Source organism: Acomys russatus, chromosome 29 (genome assembly GCF_903995435.1).
Source record: "Acomys russatus chromosome 29, mAcoRus1.1, whole genome shotgun sequence".
In the NCBI taxonomy this organism is placed as follows: Eukaryota; Metazoa; Chordata; class Mammalia; order Rodentia; family Muridae; genus Acomys; species Acomys russatus.
Window position 1 is genome coordinate 26338940 of NC_067165.1, and position 20861 is coordinate 26359800.

General features: G+C 46.3%; 1 protein-coding gene across 1 annotated transcript in view; it reads right to left on the minus strand.

Moving 5' to 3' along the window:
* Positions 1–12528: 12528 nt before the first annotated feature.
* Gmeb1 (glucocorticoid modulatory element binding protein 1) overlaps positions 12529–20861 on the minus strand; it is a 39251-nt gene continuing 30918 nt past the window's right edge. The window contains exons 8-10 of the mRNA XM_051171013.1: positions 19885–20022; positions 16744–16866; positions 12529–14057 (exon numbers count right to left, since the gene is read on the minus strand). Of these exons, the coding sequence (XP_051026970.1) occupies positions 13360–14057; positions 16744–16866; positions 19885–20022 (959 nt within the window). The 3' untranslated portion in view covers positions 12529–13359. The remainder of the gene's footprint in view (positions 14058–16743; positions 16867–19884; positions 20023–20861) is intronic.

Genomic DNA, 20861 nt, shown 5'->3' on the forward strand with positions numbered 1-20861 from the left:
ACTCAGGAGGCAGAGGCAGGCGGATTGCTGTGAGTTTGAGGCCAGCCAGGTCTACAAAGTGAGTCTAGGACAGCCAAGGCTACACAGGGAAACCCTGTCCCAGGAAAAAAACCCAAAAACATAATAATAATGATAATAATAATAATAATACTAAATCATTGCTCAAAGTGCAAAGCATTTCTTTTCTGCTTATGTTCACATTTATGCTTAAGGACATTTCAGATGAAGGACTCTTAGTTAAATGTCAAGTCTCAGCCGGGCGTGGTGGCGCACGCCTGTCATCCCAGCATTCGGGAGGCAGAGGCAGGCGGATCTCTGTGAGTTCGAGGCCAGCCTGGGCTACACAGAGAAACCCTATCTTGAAAAACAAAAACCAAGAAACGAAACGAAACAAAAAAGTTAAAGTCTCAGAGTGGCAATCCCACAAAGTGAGTGAGAGAAACCTAGGAATGCTTTTTATGAAAGATAATTAGCCAGGCAACCCCATGGCCCAGATGTATCTATAAACTGTATCAGCAGATGCCTACACTCGGAGGCAGCGTGGTTTTGTAAAAGGAGAATTCGACAAGGAGTCAACTGAGAACAAGAGAGTCTAAACACTGGTCTCTCTAGCCCATGTACAACACTGGGAAAATTATTCCACCTTCCTCAGATTCCCTCCCTTAGGAAAGAGGATAATACCACCTGCCTAACAAGTTTGCCACAAAAATCAGGTTAAACAAATCAAAAGCAAATATAAATAAACAAAAAAAATGAAAGCATTAGAAAATGTCTGGTACACTGTAGGCTCCTTTTGTATGATAACGGGAGTGTGCATCCACCAGCTTCTTCATAGTACAGGAAGGTTTGTTTTTGTTTTGTTTTGTTTGTTTTTCAAGACAGGGATTCTTGGGCTGAAGAGATGGCTCAGAGGTTAAGAGCACAACCTGCTCTTCCAAAGGTCCTGAGTTCAGTTCCCAGCAACCACATGGTGCTTCACAACCATCTGTAATGTGTGACGTGGTACCCTCTTCTGGCCTTCGGGTGTACATGCAGGCAGAACACTGTATACATAATAATAAATAAATCTTTAAAAAAAAAAAAAAAAAAAAAAAGACAGGGTTTCTCTGCTACATAGACCCCTGGCTGTCCTAGACTCACTTTGTAGACCAGGCTGGCCTGGAACTCACAGCGATGCGGCCGCCTCTGCCTCCCGAGTGCTGTGGTTAATGGTGTGGGCCACCACCACGCCCGGCGGTACAGGAAGGTTTGATTAGCTCTTCTGAGATCACCTTTTCTGCAGGAGTTCCCAGTTAAATGCTAACATCGTCTCTGGGGGAAAGAGTAATGCTAACGCTGGGCTAATTTACCAGATTGCTCGCACAGTCCTCCTAAATGAACGAGGCACACCAAACTGATATGTTTAACCAGTGGGAAGAAGGAAGGACAGTCTGGAGTGCACGATTGTATTGTAGGGCTTGGGGAGAAGAATACGATATGGGAGCCGGCCGTGGTGGCGCACGCCTTTAACCCAAGCACTCAGGAGGCAGGGGCAAGCTGATCGCTGTGAGTTCGAGGCCCGCCTGGTCTACAAAGCGAGTCTAGGACAACCAAGGCTACACAGAGAGACTCTGTCTCAAAAAAGCAACAAAACAAAACAAAACAACTATATGGGAGCCAAGTTTAGGCTCTACTTTAAGCTTTTGCCACTGGAGCAGTTTTTGTTTGTTTGTTTGTTTTTTGTTTTAACGGCATCTGCTGAGGGCTAGGCAATGTGATAGGGAGAAAGAAAGGCTTACAGCTCACTCTCCCTTGGAGTCTGTAGACTGACTAGCGAAGGAAATTGAGACCATGCAAATAGTTATTCAAAGTGATTCAATTATAGCTGTGTACAGTACAATGAGGAAGTACAGGCAGCTGACCTCTTCAGAAGCACATGGAAGCTTTCGCTGAGGGATGAGCTGCAGCGCGGGCTTGAAGGACCATGAGTTATTGGCTAGACAAGGAAGGAAGCTGGCAAGAAGGACCGTAAATGAGGAAGTGGCTGGCACTGACAGGAGGTTGCTATGGCTGGCTCCTAACGAGAGGGAGGGTGGTACCACAGGAGCCTGAGGAGTTAAGCAGAAAAGACATAAGGACCTCACTCTTCTGCCACAAATTTTGATCAGCCAATAAAAGGTTAATGGTACAGTGCGTCCCCGTGTACTGTGGGGAAAGAGAGGTTAGGAATTAAAAGATTATTACACTGCCAGGCCTGTCTGGGGGGGGGGGGGGGACAAGGCGGGGGTGGGGCGAGGTGGCAGCGCACGCCTTTAGTCCCAGCACTCACTCGGGAGGCAGAGGCAGGCAAATCGCTGTGAGTTCGAGCCCAGCCTGGTCTACAAAGAGAGTCCAGGACCGCCAAGGCTACACAGAGAAACCCTGTCTCAGAAAAACCAATACAATAAAATAAAAATAAAATTTGCCAGGTGTGGTAGCACATCACCAAATCCTTAAATCTGTGAGTTTAACGCCACCTTGAACTACAGAGTGAGTTCTAGAAAAGGCAGGAATATGTAGAGAGACCCTATCTTGAAAAACAAAACAAAAAACAAAACCAGACACAAAAAAATAAACTCTTAAAAAATATATCAGTTGGGGGTAGAAAAATGGCTTTTAGCTGCGGGTGGTGGCACAGGCCTTTAACCCCAGCACTCGAGAGCAGAGGCAGGTGGGTTTCTGTGAGTTCTAGGCCAGCCTGGTCAAAAAGTGAGTCCAGGACAGCCAAGGCTACACAGAGAAACCCTGTCTCAAAAAGAAAGATGGCTTTTAAGGGCTGGAGAGATGGCTCAGCGGTTAAAAGCACTGGTTGCTCCTCAGAGGTCCTGAGTTCAATTCCCAGCAACCATATGGTGGTTCATAACCATCTGTACTGGGATCTGATGCCCTCTTCTGGCATGCAGACACACAAGCAGACAGAGCACTCATATACATAAAAATTTTTTTCCTTATTTTTTCTTTGTTTTTGGTTTTTTTGAGACAGGGTTTCTCTGTGTAGTCCTGGCTGACCTGGACTCACTTTGTAGACCAGGCTGGCCTCGAACTCACAGCGATCCGCCTGCCTCTGCCTCCCAAGTGCTGGGATTAAAGGCAAGTGCCACCATGTCCGACTTTTTTTTTTTTTCAAGACAGGGTCTCTCTGTGTAACCTTGGCTGTCCTGGACTCAGTTTGTAGAGCAGGCTGGCCTGCCTCTGTCTCCTGAGTGCTGGGATTAAAAGTATGTGCCACCACGCCCGGCTTATAAATATGTATATTCTTTAAAAAGCACTCATTGCTCTTGCAGAGGCCTATGTCTGATTTCTAGCACCACACAGTGACCCACAACCATCTGTCACTCTAAATCCAGGGGATCCAGTGTACATGTGTGGTGTGTGGTATGTCTACACACATGCAAGCAAAACACTCCTACACATAAACTTTTTGTTTGTCTTTTGAGAAAGGATCTATGTAGACCCGGCTGGCTTCAAATTCACAAGAGACCCGCCTGCTTCAGCTGCCTCCCGAGCGCTGGGATTAAAAGCAAGCGCCACCATGTTTGCTAAAATAAACATGTTAAAGTAATTTGTTAGTTTGGTTTGCGTTTAGAAACAGGGTCTCACTAAATTGTCCTGGCTGTCCTGGGGGCTCACTCTGGAGACCAGGCTGGCCTCACACTCAGAGATCTGCTTGCCTCTGCCCCTGGAATGCTGGGATTAAGGCATGTGACACCATGCTTAGCCACCAAATTCATCCAGTAGCCTAGACTGACCTTGAATTTGTGATCCTCCTGCCCCAGGCTCCCATGCAGCTGGAATTACAGGCCTGTGCACTATAACTTTGGCAATTTCTGCTTGCCTTTTTTCTTTTTTTCTTTTCTTTTTTGGTTTTTCGAGACAGGGTCTCTCTGTGTAGCCTTGGCTGTCCTGGACTCCCTTTGTAGATCAGGCTGGCCTCGAATTCACAGAGATCCGCCTGCCTCTGCCTCCCGAGTGCTGGGATTAAAGGCGGGCGCCACCACACCTGGCTGGATATTTTTTTCTTTTTAAAATATAAACTGGATGAGGAATAGATGCATGTGGGAGGCAGAGGCAAGCAGGTCTCTGTGAATTGAAGGTTAGCCAAGTTCCAGGGTAGCCAGAGCTACATAGAGAGACCCTTTCTCAAAACAAAACCAACCAACCAACAAAAACGCAGAGCAGAGTGACTGCACGTGGAAAAGGAGAACCAGGGGTGGAGGAAGTTGCCATCCCCCCCCCCCCATCTCTGATAAGGTGACGTGTGACACGTGAGACGACTGACCTAAGAGATTGCAGAAGCAAAACAATCCACTGTCAAAATAAGGAGACATGGGTTGGTCCCAGGGAGCCAGGACAGCGTATGAAGAGGCCAGGCCCCCAAGAAGACAATGTCTCGAAGGCTCTGTGAGGAGATACTGCTGTGTCTCCAACTGTCTTTGAGGTTCAGGTCCACCTTTGACCCGAGTGCCAGATTTACAGGCATGCACCCCAGCTGACGTTAGGTTGGGATTTCTGGCAGTGAATGGGTCTTGTTGGGGATTGCAGGTGTGGCGCACCATAGCCAGCAAACCTTCAGCAGTGTCTGTACATCCACACGCACTGTTCCTCCTTGTTCTCACACTAACAACAGACCCGCGTACGCCATGCTCTAAGCTGTGGCTATCAGAAATAGAAACCCAGGGGCAGCTTCACAAGGCGGAGCTCTGTTCCAGTTGACAGCTTACCAGACAAAAGAGAAATTTCAGGTAATTGTGGAGAAGTAGGAATTCCACACAGCAGAAGTGATTTATTCCTGAAATTGAGCTTTTTTTTTTTTTAATTTTTTTTTCTTTTTTTCTTTTCTGAGCTGTCTTAACACTGGCCATGATCCTGGAATGAAGCAGGTGTAAAGGACAGGCTTTAGGGGTGTGTGTGTGTGCGCGCGTGCGTGCGTGCGTGTGTGTGTGTGTGTGTGTTAGCCACACTTGTAAATGCAGGTGCAGGTGTATGTGCAGGTGTGCATAGCACATGCACACATGGAAGCCTGAGCAAGATGTCAGGTGTCCTGCTGTATTACTCGCCCCCTTATTTCCTTTAGACAAGCCCTTTCACGGATCCTGGAACCAGACTCACACCCTGCAAGCCCTACCAACACTACCATTTCTGCCCACAGAGCAGTGGGCTATACGTTTATAGGAGCTCACATCAAGCTATTGGCATGGATGCTGGAATCCAGACTGAAGTCCTCAAGCTGGCACAGAGGGTACTCTAAACCGGTGAGCTATCTCCCCACCCAGGTGTGCTCTTAGAATCTGTGTGTTTGGGGCTGGAGAGATGGCTCAGAGGTTAAGAGCACTGTCTGTTCTTCCAAAGGTCCTGAGTTCGAATCCCAGCAACCACATGTTTGTTCACAACCATCTTCTGTTATGCAGTTATACGTACTGTATAAATAATAAATAAATCTTTAAAAAAAAAAAAAAAAAAAAAAGAATCTGTGTGTTCTGGAAAACTTACTTTGTGTACATAACACACGACAATACAAAACCTGTCTCAAAACAAGGTCTAGTGGTGAGATATTCTCTCTCTCTCTCTCTCTCTCTCTCTCTCTCTCTCTCTCTCTCTCTTTCTCTCTCTTTCTGTCTTTCTCTCAAAAAGAGGCCTGGAGCCAGTAAGATGGGTCTTGTCAGCTGGGTATGGTGGTGCACACCTGTGATCCCAGTGCTTAGGGAGGCAGAGGCAGGCAGATTGCTGTGAGTTCAAGATCAACCTGATCTACAAAGTGAGTCCAAGACAGAAGCAAGGCTACAGAGAAATCCTGTCTTGGAAAACAAAACAAAACAAAAATCAATGGCTCTTGTCATCATAATGACCAGAGTTCAATTCTTAGAAACTACATTGTGGATGGAGAGAATAGACTTCCATAAGTTGTCCTCTGATGCTGCGTGTGCGCTGTGGTCCTATCCTACACACACACACACACACACACACACACACACACCACAACAACCAAGACAGAACGAGAGCGAGAGGAGGGGATAGAGAGAGGATAGGAGTGGGGCGCGGGGAGATGATGGAGGAGGGGACTCTTAGACGAGAGTGCAGAGAGAGACTTAAAAAGTAAAGAGAGAGCCAGGTGTGATGGCACATACCTATGATCTCAGCACTCGGGAGGCAGAGGCAGGTGGATCACTGTGAGTTCGAGGCCAGCCTGGTCTACAAAGTGAGTCTAGGACAGCCAAGGCTACACAGAGAAACCCTGTCTTGAAAAGCCAAAAGAATAAAAAGAGAGAGGGGGCAAGAAAGAGAGAGAGAGAGAGAGAGAGAGAGAGAGAGAGAGAGAGAGAGAGAGAGAGAGAGAGAGGTAAGATCTGGGACTATAACTCAGTAGTACAGGATTTATTCTATCATAATCCAAGCCCTAGCCGGGCGTGGTGGCGCACTCCTTTAATCCCAGCACTTGGGAGGCAGAGGCAGGCGGATCGCTGTGAGTTCGAGGCCAGCCTGGTCTACAAAGTGAGTCCAGGACAGCCAGGGCTACACAGAGAAATCCTGTCTCGAAAAACCAAAAACAAAACAACAACAAAAAAAACCCATAATCCAAGCCCTAGGTTCAATCCCCAATACTGCTCAATAAAATAATGATGTTGCTGATCCCGATGATGATGTTCACTGACCAGTCGTGTAAGATGGCTTTTTTAGCCAGTGACCCTGAGAGTGTGTGAATGTGTACTTAGATGTTGGAGTCCTGACACTGTCTTGAGTTTGGAAAAAAGATTGTTTCAAAATATCAAACATGGGCTGGAGAGATGGCTCAGCGGTTAAGAGCACTGACTGCTGTTCCAGAGATCCTGAGTTTAATTCCCAGCAACGACATGGTGGCTCACAACCATCTATAATGTGATCTGATGCCCTCTTCTGGCTTGCAGGGGTACAAGCAGGCAGAGCCCTGTATACATAATAAAGAAATCTAAAAAAAAAAAAAAAAAAAAATCAAACATGCAGGCTGGAGAGACGGCTCAGCGGTTAGGAGCATTGGCTTCTCTTTCAGAGCTCCCAGGTTCAGTTCCCAGCCCTCCCATCTGTTTGTAACTGAAGATCCAAGGGATCTGATCCCTTTTATTTGCCATCAAAGAATGCAGAGACTCACAACGTGAGTATACACACATGCAGACAAAACATTCATACACAAAATTAAATCTTTTTTTGTTCTTTTAACTTTTTTCCCCCAAGACAGGGTTTCTCTGTGTAGCCTTTGCTGTCCTGGAACTCACTCTGTAGACCAGGCTGGCCTCGAACTCACAGAGATGCATCTGCCTGTTTCCCAAGTGTTGGGATTAGTATGCCACCACCACCCTTTGACTTTTTTCTTTGTTTTTTAATATTTATTTATTTTTATGTATATGAGTGCTCTATCTGCATGTGTACCCTGAATGCCACAAGAGGCATCAGATCATATTGCAGATGATTGTGAACCACTATATGGGTGCTGGGAATTGAACTCAGGACCTCTGGAAGAGCAGACAGTGCTCTTAACCACTGAGCCATCTCTCCAGCCCCCTATTCTTTTGTGTATGTGTGTGTGTTTTAAAAAAGTTTTTCAAGACAGGGTTTCTCTGTTTTACCTTGGTAGTTCTAGACTTACTTTGCAGATCAGGCTGGCCTCAAACTCACATCAATCAGCCTTCCTCTTCCTCCCACGTGCTGGGATTAAAGGCATGCGCCACCATGCCCTGAGACTTTAGTCTTATTTTCAGAATTAACCTTTGTGTGTGTGTAGGTTCTTTCTCCACCTCCTAGAGAGTCCTCCATTATGGATCGGTTCTGACTCGGTGACTTCATGTTTCTCAACAGACTTTTGCTATTTATAGTGTCACTTAGAGATGGCTTGGTGGTTAAGAATATCTGCTCACCAGGACACAGTGGCCCATGCCTTTGATCCCAGCACTCATGAGGCAGAGGCAGGAGGATTGCTGTGACTTTAAGGCCAACCTAATCTACAAAGTGAGTCCAGGATAGCCAGGGCTACATAGAGAACCCCTGTCTTGAAAAGCCCCAAACCAAAAAAAATAAAATAATGTGAATATTAATTTCCAAGATATTTTCATTTATACTGGTTCCCCCTCCCACTATGGCAGGTAAGGGAATTACACACAAAGTGGCTTTGAATCTTGAATGTCTGTTGCCCATTAAGTGGGGAGGGTATAAATAAAAGCAGAGTAACTTTTTTATTTTGGGGTATGGGAGTCTTAATTTTTGTTTTGTGAGACAGGGTCTTGAAACTATCCTCCTGCATCTGCCCTCTAGTGCTGAGATTACAGGTAAGCATGCAACACCACTGTTTAGAAGGTTAGAAACTGAAAAATAACAGGAGCCAAGTGTGGTGGGATGCGCCTTTAATCCCAGCACGTGGGAGGTGGAGGCAGGTGGACCTCTGAGTTCCAAGCCAGGCTACTCTACACTGCCAAATTCTAGGACAGCCAGGGCTACCCGGAGTCAAAAGATCAGAGCTTCATCTTCCACCAGGGAAACCACAGCCATCCTCCCAGTAGACGCTCTCCCACTGACCAGAGGCTCCCACTGACCAGAGGCCTGGCTCTTCCAGCAGAGGCAGCAAGCAGGGCAGGAGAATTTTACTCTTATATACATAAGCCCAAATATATGAAAATAAACCTGGCAGGGCGTGGTGGGGCACACGCCTTTAATCCCAGCACTCGGGAGGCAGAGGCAGGCAGATCGCCGTGAATTCCAGGCCAGCCTGGTCTACAAAGGGAGTCCAGGACAGCCAAGGCTACACAGAGAGACCCTGTCCTGGTGAGGCGGGGAAAGTAAGCTTGAGCACACCCTAGAGACCTTCTGAGTGTTCAGAACCCCATTCTTACTCCAAGCTGAGTCGGGTGCTTGATCCTTTTTTTTTTTTTTTTTTTTTTTTTTGGTTTTTCAAGACAGGGTTTCTCTGTGTAGCCTTGGCTATCCTAGACTCTCTTTTGTAGACTAGGCTGGCCTCGAACTCACAGCGATCCGCCTACCTCTGCCTCAGGAGTGCTGGGATTAAAGGCTTGCGCCGCCACACCCGGCCTGGGTGCTTGATCCTTTGTTTTTAGCTCCAGGCTGAGAGTCCACAGCTACACTCACCCCAGCACTATGATCTGATGTAGTATCCCACTAGGGACGGCTTCACTACCGGTGACTTTTGCCTGCCTGCCGGAACCTGGGAGCTAAAATCTCAGAATGCTTCTCAGTGCTCAAGAAAGAACAGGACTACAAAAGAACCCAACGGGAATGGAGAGATGGCTCAGAGGTTCAGAGCATTGCCTGCTCTTTCAGAGGTCCTGAGTTCAGTTCCCAGCAACCACATGGTGGCTTACAACCATCTGTAATGAGATCTGGTGCCCACTTCTGGCCTGCAGGTGTACATGCAGGCAAAATACTGTATACATAATAACAAATAAATCTTTGGGGAAAAAAAAAAAAGAGAAACCAATGGCATTAAAGTCTGGTTACCTGCAGGAGACATCTGGGTATGGCCTCCTTGAGAACAGGGATTGTCCAGAGCATGTGTGTGTGTGTATATATATATATATATATATATATATATATGTGTGTGTGTGTGTGTGTGTGTGTGTGTGTGTGTGTGTGTGTGTGTGTGTATCAAACAAAAAGAATAAAAAGGGGCTGGAGAGATGGCTGAAAGGTTAAGAACACTAGCTGCTCTTCCAGAGGTCCTGAGTTCAATTCCCAGCATCCACATGGTGGCTCAGAACCATATATAATGGGATCTGATGCCCTCTTCTGTCTTACAGACATACAGAAAGACAGAGCACTCATATAAATAAAACAACAACAACAGAGAACAGGGCTGGGTGTGGTGGCGCACGCCTTTAATCCCAGCACTCGGGAGGCAGAGGCAGGTAGATCACTGTGAGTTCGAGGCCAGACTGGTCTACAAAGTGAGTCCAGGACAGTCAAGGCTACACAGAGAAACCCTGTCTCAAAAAGACCAAAAAACAAACAAACAAAAAAAAAAACAACAACAACAGAGAACAAGGACTGAATGCAAGGTCAGTATCTAGCACAAACACTTACTGGGACCTCGGTGGCGCAACTGGTTAGTGTGCAGTACTTACACATAGGTGGTACTTACAAATGTTTATTTAATGAACGGCTAGAGAAAAGATAGCTACCATCAAGTCAGCCTGAGGAGTAATTTCATTGCAACTGCCTAGTCACAGATCAGTAACTTGCATGTGTATGACCCCATCTGAAATAACCTAGACCAGGGCTGTGAGAGATCTCTTCCCCACAAATACCACAACAGCTAGCAATGACAGCAATCGGAAGACTAGGAAAACAGCAAAGTTCATGTGATCCACCTGCCGAAGAAATGTTTAAAGTGAACAGGCTCTGTCTCAAGAAGGAAGTCTGGCTTTGGAAGCATGATGCTCGCAGGACCTTTAATGCTACAACCGATGTGATGAACGAAAACCAAATGACCCGAGCGAGCCTGTATCTATTCTCTAGGGCTCCCCGTGTCCTGAATTGGTCCTCCCATCTTTGGGAAAGAGAAACGACCTAAAGAGAACAACAGGGATGAGATGCGGCCTTCTAGGTTCAAGTAACTTTTAGGGCTGGCAAGATGGCTCAGTGGATGAGGTTGCTTGCCACAAAGCCTGGCAACCTGAGTTCAATTCCCAGGACCCACATGGTGGAAGGAGAGAACTGACTCCTGCAGGTTGTTCCCTGATCTCCACATACACACCATAGCAAGCGTACCCACACACACACACACACACACACACACACACACACACACACACACACACACACACACACACACAGAGAGAGAGAGAGACAGAGACAGAGACAGAGAGAGAAATAAGTGCAATAGAAATTTCTATATATTAACAACAACAAAAACCAACCAAACAACCAAACAAAAAAACTAAGGAAGCAGGCCATAGTGGCACAGCCTGTAATCTCAGCACTGGAGAGGCAGAGGCAGGTGGATCTGAGTTTGAGGCCAGCCTGGTCTGCGAAGCAAGTCCAGGATAGCCAAGGCTACACAGGGAAACCCTGTGGGGGTGTGTGTGTAACTAAGGAACTAAGGAAGCCAGAAATAAATTCTACTTCCTTCACTAAAAATGTATAAGGGACCAAAAGCTTGTTCTAAACAGATTAAGATTATTGTTTGTACAGTATTCTGCTTGCATATGTGCCTTCTTGAGGGCACCAGATCTCATTATGGATGGTTGTGAACCACCATGTGGATGCTGGGAATTGAACCCAGTACCTTTGGAAGAACAGCCAGTGCTTTTAACCTCTGAGCTATCTCTCCAGCCCAATTTTTTTTTTTTTTTGAGACACTATTTCATGTATGATGGGTTATTCTTGAACTTGCTATATAGCTGAGAATGACCTTGAATTCCGAAGTCTGTATCTACTTCCCAAGTATTAGGATCAAAGGTCTGTGCCCCATGGCCAGTCTGTCTTATGCTGGAGACTGAACCCAGGGTTTTATGCACGCTAGGTAAGCACTTTACCAACCGAGCTTGGTCCCCAGCCCAGTTAAAGATTTTGAAAAGGAAAGTCCAGCTTAAAGCTAAAATGATCTGAAGAGGGCTCAGAAATCCCACTCCTAAGGTTTTCCGAGTGCCCACTGAGGGCTTTTCTGGCCATCTGAGATGGAGGGCACAGCGGTTACTCACTTTACAGCGTTTCCAGAGCCTGCAGGTAGGAAGATGGGTTTAGGAAGGCACCCCTCTCTAATTTGTTTTTAAAAAGAAGCTAAAGTCAAAATTTTACTTTTAACAATAATAATAATAATAAATCCTCCAACTCCTAAGCTGTATGCTTTTCTGACCTATTTTTTAAGTCACCTGGAGAGTGTCTATATTCTCCCTAGTACAGTATATAAAAAAAAAAAAAAAATCAGGAAGTGTTCACTCTTCCCAGAAACTGAAGAGGGTCAGGGAGACAGGCTCACAGCACAGAAAGGGAGCCAGTTCTAACTGTACGGACAGAGTTTGGAGGAAGCCCCCACCCCGAGACATTCCTGTTATATTTCTTTCTTTCTTTTTCTTTTTTGGGTTTTTCAGGACAGAGTTTCTCTGCATAGCTTTAGCTGTCCTGGACTTGCTTTATATAGATTTCTTATGATGTCACAGACAATGGTTTTTTCCCAGGGTGTCCAGCTCACTCAGGACACATGCATCCACGCCTTAGGAGAGGCGAGGGGTGTTACCAGTCGTCCCTGCCAAGCCTAAGCTGCCCTGTGAGTTCGCTGTCTCACAGGAATGAAGGCAGGCACCTGCCACTGCTCTCCCACACAGCCAAACCCTGCAGAGCGTGGGGCCAGGACACAGAAGGACAAAGAGAAGGGAAGCACCAAGTGAGTGATTGCTTTTGGTTCCAAAGCCAACACACACACACACACACACACACACACACACACACACACACACACACACGCATGCAACTTGCATGCATAGCAGCTGGTCTTCATGAGGAACTCTGCCATTCCTGGAGTCAAGACACAGAGATGATGACCTGGGAGCCCCACCCCCATGACAGCCACAGTCCAAAAACTACAACAGTTTATACAACCTCACAGTCTGCAAGGAGTGGACTAACGCTCCTTGGTGAGGAGGGCGAGGGCTTTGACTAGGCCGGGGGCAAGGTGAGCTATCCCAAGAGCACAGCTGTGACCATCCCTTGATTGTTCTGTGCCGTTCTGCACATCACTGGCCTCTTCCCAAAATGGTACCCAGCCCTCAGAGAGTTTGAGGGGCATCAGATGCACCTCCGAAAGACCATTCCTTGCCCCCTCCTTGTCAAAGGACTCTTCCCCCTTTTAGCTGCTGATGGCAAGTCACTTTCTGCTCTATGCAGAGTCAACTTCCTCTTGTCTCCGTGTTTCACACCAGCCTCTGAGGCCACATCCAGGGTACAGAGGCAAGTGCGCATCTGTATCCACAGGAGAGCTGTTGTCTTCTGGTGTCAGATCTGTGTTCCGGAGTTTGCTCAACGCATCTTTACAAGAGTGAAACCATGCATGTGTGCACGGACAGACTATTCTGTGAAGGGGTCCTGGTTATTTTGACACCTCCCCTAATGGCAATACCTTCCTTGGGAAAGATGGTTTGGACAGCAGGTAACCTGTTCCTAACTTCTGGAAAGGTAGCATGTTCTGTCCACTTGTCAGTGACAGGGGAGGAGGAACCCAACATTTTCAGATACAACGAGATTTTGTAGCTTGTTTTTTTTTTTTTTTTTAAAAAGGGGGTTCTGTGTGGAAATGAGTGCGACAGTGATAAAAATAAACATAATTAAAATTCCAAACCAAAACACAGCTCTTGGCCCCATCCCCAGTCAGTCCTCCAAGACCACGATCTCCACATTGTGGACCTGGTGCTGGTGGTCTTCCATGTCAGCAACCACTTTCTCCTCAGTCCTCAGCTCTGTCTCCAAGATGACTGCTTTGCCCTCAGTGTCTTCAGCCTCAGGGTCTGGGGCTGGGTCAATTTCAATGATGGTCTGCCCATCCTCCGAGGTGCTTTCAACAGCCTGGAGTGCTGAAGTCAGGCCAGACTCCATGGCCACCAGCTCCACAGGGCTCACCATGGTGGCCATATTGCCCAGGGTACTCCCATCCTGCATAGAGGTGGAACTTAGCAGTGCCAAGCTGGATGAAGGGTGGATGGTCACTGTGTCTGGTGAGCTGTTCTTGGCAGAGGAAACCACTGTGGCATAGCGGAAGAGCTGAGGGCCAGAAGGCAGCGTGTGCGCAGTCACAGGACTGGAGCCCTGGCTGAGGGTAGCCACTGGAATATTGCCCACAGAGAACGACTGGCCCACGGGGGTGATGGTGATCGGAGAGATGACGGTAAACTGAGGCTGCTGGACAGGAGAAGGGCTCAGGACAGTGGTGGAGGCTGGCCGCTGGAGCCGGGGTCTTTTTGGAGGCTTTGGGGTGCTCATAGGCATTAGTACCACATTTTGAACTGTCTGAGATTTCAGTCTGGGATCTTGGGCTTGCTTTTTTTGCTCTTCCAACTGCCGTTCCAAGTCTATGAAAAAACAAAAAACAAAACCAAAAACATCCAAACAGACAGACTTTGTGGAAAGAAATATCATCTTGGGAACATTAGCTTGCAGTCAGGAGGCACAGGGTCCTGTCATAGTTTTGCACTATGTAGCCTCAGACAAGTCACCCCATTGTTTCCCAAATGACTTGTGGGGATAATATTTTTTTTAACCCTTCAGTAATTGCTCTTAATCATGTAATTATGGGCAGGGTAACAGTTGAGTCTCTTCAAACTGTCATCTTGCTCTACTCAACCACACATACTCCTCTGCAAATTTCACCTCTTGCCCAGACACAATCTAGGAAGCCTCCCACGGACTCTATGACTTACACTCAGGGCCACGAGCACCCTGAGGACACACTTGAGCGTGGAGCTACATCTCCCAGCATGCACACACGTAGACATAGATTTTTTTCATTTTTAAAAATTTATTTATTTTTGGCTTTTTCGCAGTGAGGTTTCTCTGTGTAGTGTTGGCTGTCCTGGGCTTGCTTTATAGACCAGGCTGGCCTCGAACTCACAGAGATTCAAATGAATCCCAAGTGCTGGCATTACAGATGTGTGCCACCATGCTTGGCTGATATATATATTTCTAGGATTCAATTTTTAACAACCCATGCGCGTGCGTGTGTGCGCTCACGTGTGTGTGTGTGTGTGTGTGTGTGTGTGTGTGTGTGTGTGTGTGTGTGTGTAGGTGCCTGTGAAGGCCAGAGAGGGGATGAGACACTCTGGAACTGGAGCTGCAGGTGGCTGTGTGCCACCTGACGTAGGTGCTGGGAACAGAAGCAGGGTTCTTTTGAAGAGGAGGAAGTATGCTCTTCACTGCTGAGCTAGCTTTCTAGCATACATATATTTACCTTAAATTGTACATGACATAGGCATGTGCGAATCCACATGTATGTGGATGCCTGTGCAGGCAAGGACAAACTCAAGTGTCACCCATAAGAAAGACAAGGTCTCTCATTGGCCTGCAACTCAATAATTAGGCTAGACTTAAACAGTGTATCAATTAAAGCTATCATTTGACAATACTTAAAGCAGCTGGGCACTGGTGGGCACATCTTTAATGCCAGCACTTAGGAAACAGAGGTAGACAAGGCTGGCCTCAAACTCACAGAGATCCGCCTGCCTCTGCTTCTCAGAGTGATGGGATTACAGGCATGCGCCACCACACCCAGCTTTAGACTTTATTTTCATTAAAGAGCTCACTAAATTGCCAGGCAGGCCTGGACGCTGCTGTACAGACCAAGCAGGCTTTCAACTTAGGCTTTTCCTCCTCAGTCTTTGGAGTAGCTAGGATGACCTGGGCGTGCACCACCAAACCAATGCTAGAGTGATTTCCTTTCCTTTTGATTCCTAACTGCCTCTGATATTACCCAAAGGCTAGTTACTCACATCTCTACTCATTCTGCATTGTGAACCTGCCTCATCTCCTCCAAAACTATGCTCATACTCTCTCCCTCTCCCTATCTCTTGTGCAGCGGTTGGGTTCAAACGCAGGGCAATGCACAAGCAAAGCACATGCTCTATCTACAATGGAGGCAATGGAGGCATATCCCAGCCCCGAAATCTTCACAGTCCTACCCAGGTCTTTTTTTTTTTTTCTTCCGAGACAGGGTTTCTCTGTGTAGCTTTGGCCATCCTGGACTCACTTTGTAGACCAGGCTGGCTTCGAACTCACAGCAATCTGCCTGCCTCTGCCTCCCGAGTGCTGAGATTAAAGGCGTGCAGCACCACGCCCGGCCCTACCCAGGTCTTATAAAAAGTTTTTTTGTTCTTCCAGCATACCTACAAACCTGAGCATTTTCTTGTCCTTATCTGTTCGTGTCTGGTTTTCCTTAAGTTCCTTAAGACTCTGAAGAGATAGAGACTGTTTTTTTTTTTTTTTTTTTTTTTTTTTTTTTTTTTGGTTTTTCGAGACAGGGTTTCTCTGTGTAACCTTGGCCATCCTGGACTCACTTTGTAGACCAGGCTGGCTTTGAACTCACAGCGATCCGCCTGCCTCTGCCTCCCGAGTGCTGGGATTAAAGGCGTGCGCCACCACGCCCGGCGATAGAGACTGTTTTATTCCATAGTGTATTTCTTTTTTTTTTTTTTTTTTTTTTTTTATTTAAGTAATTTATTCAGATTATATCTAATTTGTCATATTGTACTCCTAAACCTTGTTTGGAAATGAACAAAGTAGCTGGAAGGGTTAAATTCCTGAAGCGCCCATAGTTTCCAACAGCTTCATTCACACGATTTTGTGAGTGTGGTGCAGGCATATGTCAGTGTGGGAATGTAGCCATGTGTGTAGCTGGCCAATGAGCTCCAGGCATCTGCCTGGCTCCTCTTTCCCAGTGCTGGGACTAGAGGTGCATGTCCTGAGCCTGGACTTTCCATGCGGGTATTCAGAATCTGAACATGAAGTCCTCATGTGCCTAGGGCCAATAATTTACAGCTCAGCCAGCGATCTCCCCAGTCACAGTTATGATTATGACAAAGAATGGAAAATGTACAAAATCCACAGGTAGCAAAAATAGTCATACACTAATGTGAAAAAAAGAAAGCTGATTTGTCACCTTTGCCACCAACATCCTAGCTTATTAGAATGACCTAGCGGCACATTGACCCTCCGAAAATCCCCCAAGAATAAGCAGGTCCCTGCACAGGAGTGAGCTCCGCGTACCTGCCAGGGCGTAGAGGAACTGCTCCTCCCCGCGCTCCATCTGCTTCCGTCTGTTGTCCAGAACTCTCTTGACTGTGTCCATGAGGCCAAATGTGTGTGCCACATTGTTTAGAACAGCAGCATCTATTTGAAACAGAGCACAGACCTGTAGAGTCAGAGCAGAAACATCCTACCAGCTATGGGAGCCAGAGGCCAGCTGGTCAGGAGGAGCTAGCCTAGGCTACAGAGTGAATTGTAGGCCATCCTGAGCTATAGTAGACTCTGATTCAATCCCAACTCCATCTCCCACAACAAGGAAAAGAACCAAGAAATTATGAGACTCTCTTAAATACATTTCAATAACTGTTGTGGTTTTGACAGAGGACCTCATTGCCCAGGCTGATCTCAAAGTTGCCAAGGAGAGCTTTGAGCTCCCACCTCCAGCTCTTTAATTCTGTGATGACAGGTGCTCATCACCACGCCTGGCTATTTATTTTTATTTTTAAAATTTATTTATTTATTTTTCCAGACAGGGTTTCTCTGCATAGCCTTGGTTGTCCTGGACTCACTCTGTAGACCAGGCTGGCCTCGAACTCACAGAGATCCACCTGCCTCTGCCTTCCAAGTGCTGGGAGCCTAGCAAATTTTTTTTTTTTTTTTTTTTTTTTTCGAGACAGGGTCTCTCTGTGTAGCCTTGGCCATCCTGGACTCATTTTGTAGACCAGCTAGGAATTTTTTTAAAGCCAGATTTATCACATGTATTCAATTTTGATTTTGTAACGTATTTGCAGATCTTTCTACATAAACAATCAATCAGGGCTACAAGAGGATGACACAGTGGTGGGTTCTATCCCGCCACCCAAACTCCTGAGTGTCCTGTGTGCTGGCATTGTAGACATACGCCAGAGCTGTTGCCTTTTAGCTTCCTGGGGAGGCAGGACACAGCCTGGTGAAGTATGCCCCCCTCAGTGGCTTCACACAGAAAAGCTGAGCTCTCCCACAAGCAGTTCTCCAGCTCTGCTGGGTTTCCTGTCGTCTACACGCATGCCCCGACTGAATCAGTGATCTGAAGACTTTATAGTCATCTCAATTTAGTAGCCAAATGGTACAATGTGCACTTAGCTTGTTCAAAGCCCAGAAGAGATGGCTCAGTGGTTAAGAGCACATACTGCTCTTCCAGAAGACCTGAGTTAAGTTCCCACACTGAAGTCAAGCGGTGCACAACTTTCAGCTCCAGGTGGGTTCTAATGCTTCTGCCCTCCATGAGCATTCACATGCATGTGCACAGACCGACATACAGACACAGACACACACATACACGTGTAGTGAGAATTTTGGTTTCTTAAAAAACCCAGTTATATTTTATGTCATGTGACTATGTTTTGTTTTAATCCCAGGTGTGGGATATGGGGCTGCTTCATAGCAGGTGACTTCGATTTGCTTTGCGCTCTCATGCAGGAGGGTAGTTTTCCCAGCTGCAGATAGTTTCTGTGAGTCTGTGACCTTTGGAATTCTGGGAACTTTTTTTCAGAGGGCATAAATGCCAAAGCCCGGAGATGGGTGAAGGGAGCTCCAAAGAGAGGCTGCTGCTCCCCCTGCTGTTGCTGCTGCTGCTGCTGCTGCTGCTGGCTGGTTGCAGTTTGTTGCAGTTGGTTGTGGTTTGTCAAGTAGTTGTGCACAAAGAGATGAGAAGAAGAAACTGAATCACCTATGGCAAAGGTCCAACCTACCCAGCAAGAAGTAGTCTAAAGAGGTCTAAGCCCCCTCTTCCCTCTAACCCTCTTTCTTGCCTGTCCACTGTTGGGAGTTGGAAAGGACTGGAGTAAAGGATGGTAAATACAAGAACCCAAAAAAGTAGCCACAAAGTCCACTTACACACATGTGTGCCAGATAGTTTTATGTTAACTCGGCACAAACTAGAATCATTTTGAAAGGGAAAGCCACAATTTGAAAACTAGCCCCACCTGAGTGGTCTGTGGACAAGCCTGGGACGCATTTCTTCTCTGTGTAGCCCTAACTGTCCTCCTGCAGACTAGGCTGACAAACTCAGACATCTTCCTGTCTCTACTCCCAGAATGCTATGACTCACTTTGTAGACCAGGCTGGCCTCTAACTCACATCGATCCGCCTGCCTCTGCCTCCCAAGTGCTGAGATTAAAGCTGTGTGCACCACACATGGCTGGGAAGTATTTTCTTGACTGGCAATTAGTGTGGGAGAGTGTGGGCTCACTGTGGATTATGTCATTCATGGCTGGTGGTCCTGGGTGCTGAACAAAACCATGAGGAGCAATCCAGTGAGCAGCACCCCTCCCCGCGGCCTCGCCTTTGGTTCCTGCCTGACTTCTCTCAGTGACAGCATGACCTGGAAGCACGTGATTAAATAAGCCCATCCCCAACAGACATCCAAGTCGCTTTTGTTATGTTGTTTTATCATATAGTAGAACTTTTTTTATTTTTTTTGGTTTTTTGGAAACTAGGATGGCCAGGGCTATCACACAGAGATGGCTCAGAGGTTAAGAGCACTGTCTGCTCTTCCAGAGGTCCTGAGTTCAATTCCCAGCAACTACATGGTGGCTCATAGCCATCTATAATGAGATCTCGTGCCCTCTTCTGGCCTGCTGGTTCACATGCAGGCAGAACACTGTGTACTTAATAAATTAATAAATAAACCTTAAAAAAGAAAAACCTAGCTGGGCATGGTGGCGCATGCCTTTAATCCCAGCACTCAGGAGGCAGAGGCAGGTGGATTGCTATGAGTTCGAGGTCAGCCTGGTCTACAAAGTGAATCCAGGACAGCCAAGGCTACACAGAGAAACCCTGTCTTGAAAAACAAACAAACAAAAGCCTAAAAAACAAACAAACAAAAAGCAAAACACAAAACAAAAAAAGCCAAACAAGATATGACCAAACCAAAGTTTAAAACCCAGTTGAATGAAATTAAATAAGGCTGGGGACATATCTCAGTGGAAGAGTGCTTGCCTAGCATGCTGTGGCCAAATTAAATTCCTAGGACCACATAAACAAATAAAGCAGTGTGAACCATTAAAAACAATGACTTCACTTCTACAAGCCTTACTTTTCTTATCTGTAAAATTAAGATAATGGTACCTTTGCCTTGGAGTTGTGAAAAGTGATGGCTATTTCTGGGCTCAGTGCACTCACCTGTGAGCTGGAATGGAGCCTGGATGAGGCGTTGCTGAGCACCCCTGAGAAGCTCCTCTATTTCCTTCTGTATATTGCAAACGACCTCCTCCATCAACCCCACGTCGGCTATTCCCTTCCAGAACATCAGCGTGTCCTCTGGCGCAAGAAGGAGAAGACAGAAGGTGAACAGAGACATTGCCCAGACACCTCAGCGCATGGCTACAAAGTTCATTCCTTTTTTAAAGATTTATTGATTATGTATACAGTGTTCTGCCTGCATGTGTGTCTGCACACCAGGAGAGGGCATCAGATCCCATTACAGATGGTTGTGAGCCACCATGTGGTTGCTGGGAATTGAACTCAGGACCTTTGGAAGAGCAGGCAGTGCTCTTAATCTCTCTAGCTCTCAAAGTTAATTTCAATTCAAAAGGATTCTGTACTAAAACATGCAAGACTAGCTGCCTCTATGAGTTGGTACCTAATTATTAGCCCCTTCAGTCACTAGGGGCTGGGATAATTACCTCAATTTGTCATGCCCTTGATTTGTTATGATTCTGGTTATAAAAACATAGCTCTACTCCAATAAAGATATTCAGTTAAATATTAAATAGGCATCCAATATTTAAGGCTAAGTATTACTTGATTAAATTCAATTTTAATTTTATTTTCAATTGGATAAGACTTAATACTATAGAGGTTAGCTAATAAAGATATTAAGCTAACTATTAATTAAAGATATCACCCCTAGTTTTACACTAAACCACACAGCGGGGTGGGAGGGCCGGTAAGTTTCCCTAGGGTAGTGGCTACGTCTCTTCATGTATGTACCCAGCAAATAGCAACAATATTTATTAAATGAACGAGCAGCAGGACAGAATAAAGAAGCCACCTGCTACCTAATCTTCCTTATACCTAAGCCAAGTTTTATTTACCTAAGAAATGTGCCAGAGATGGGGAAAGTTGGAAGAAAAGCACAGACAACAGAGTTGCAATCA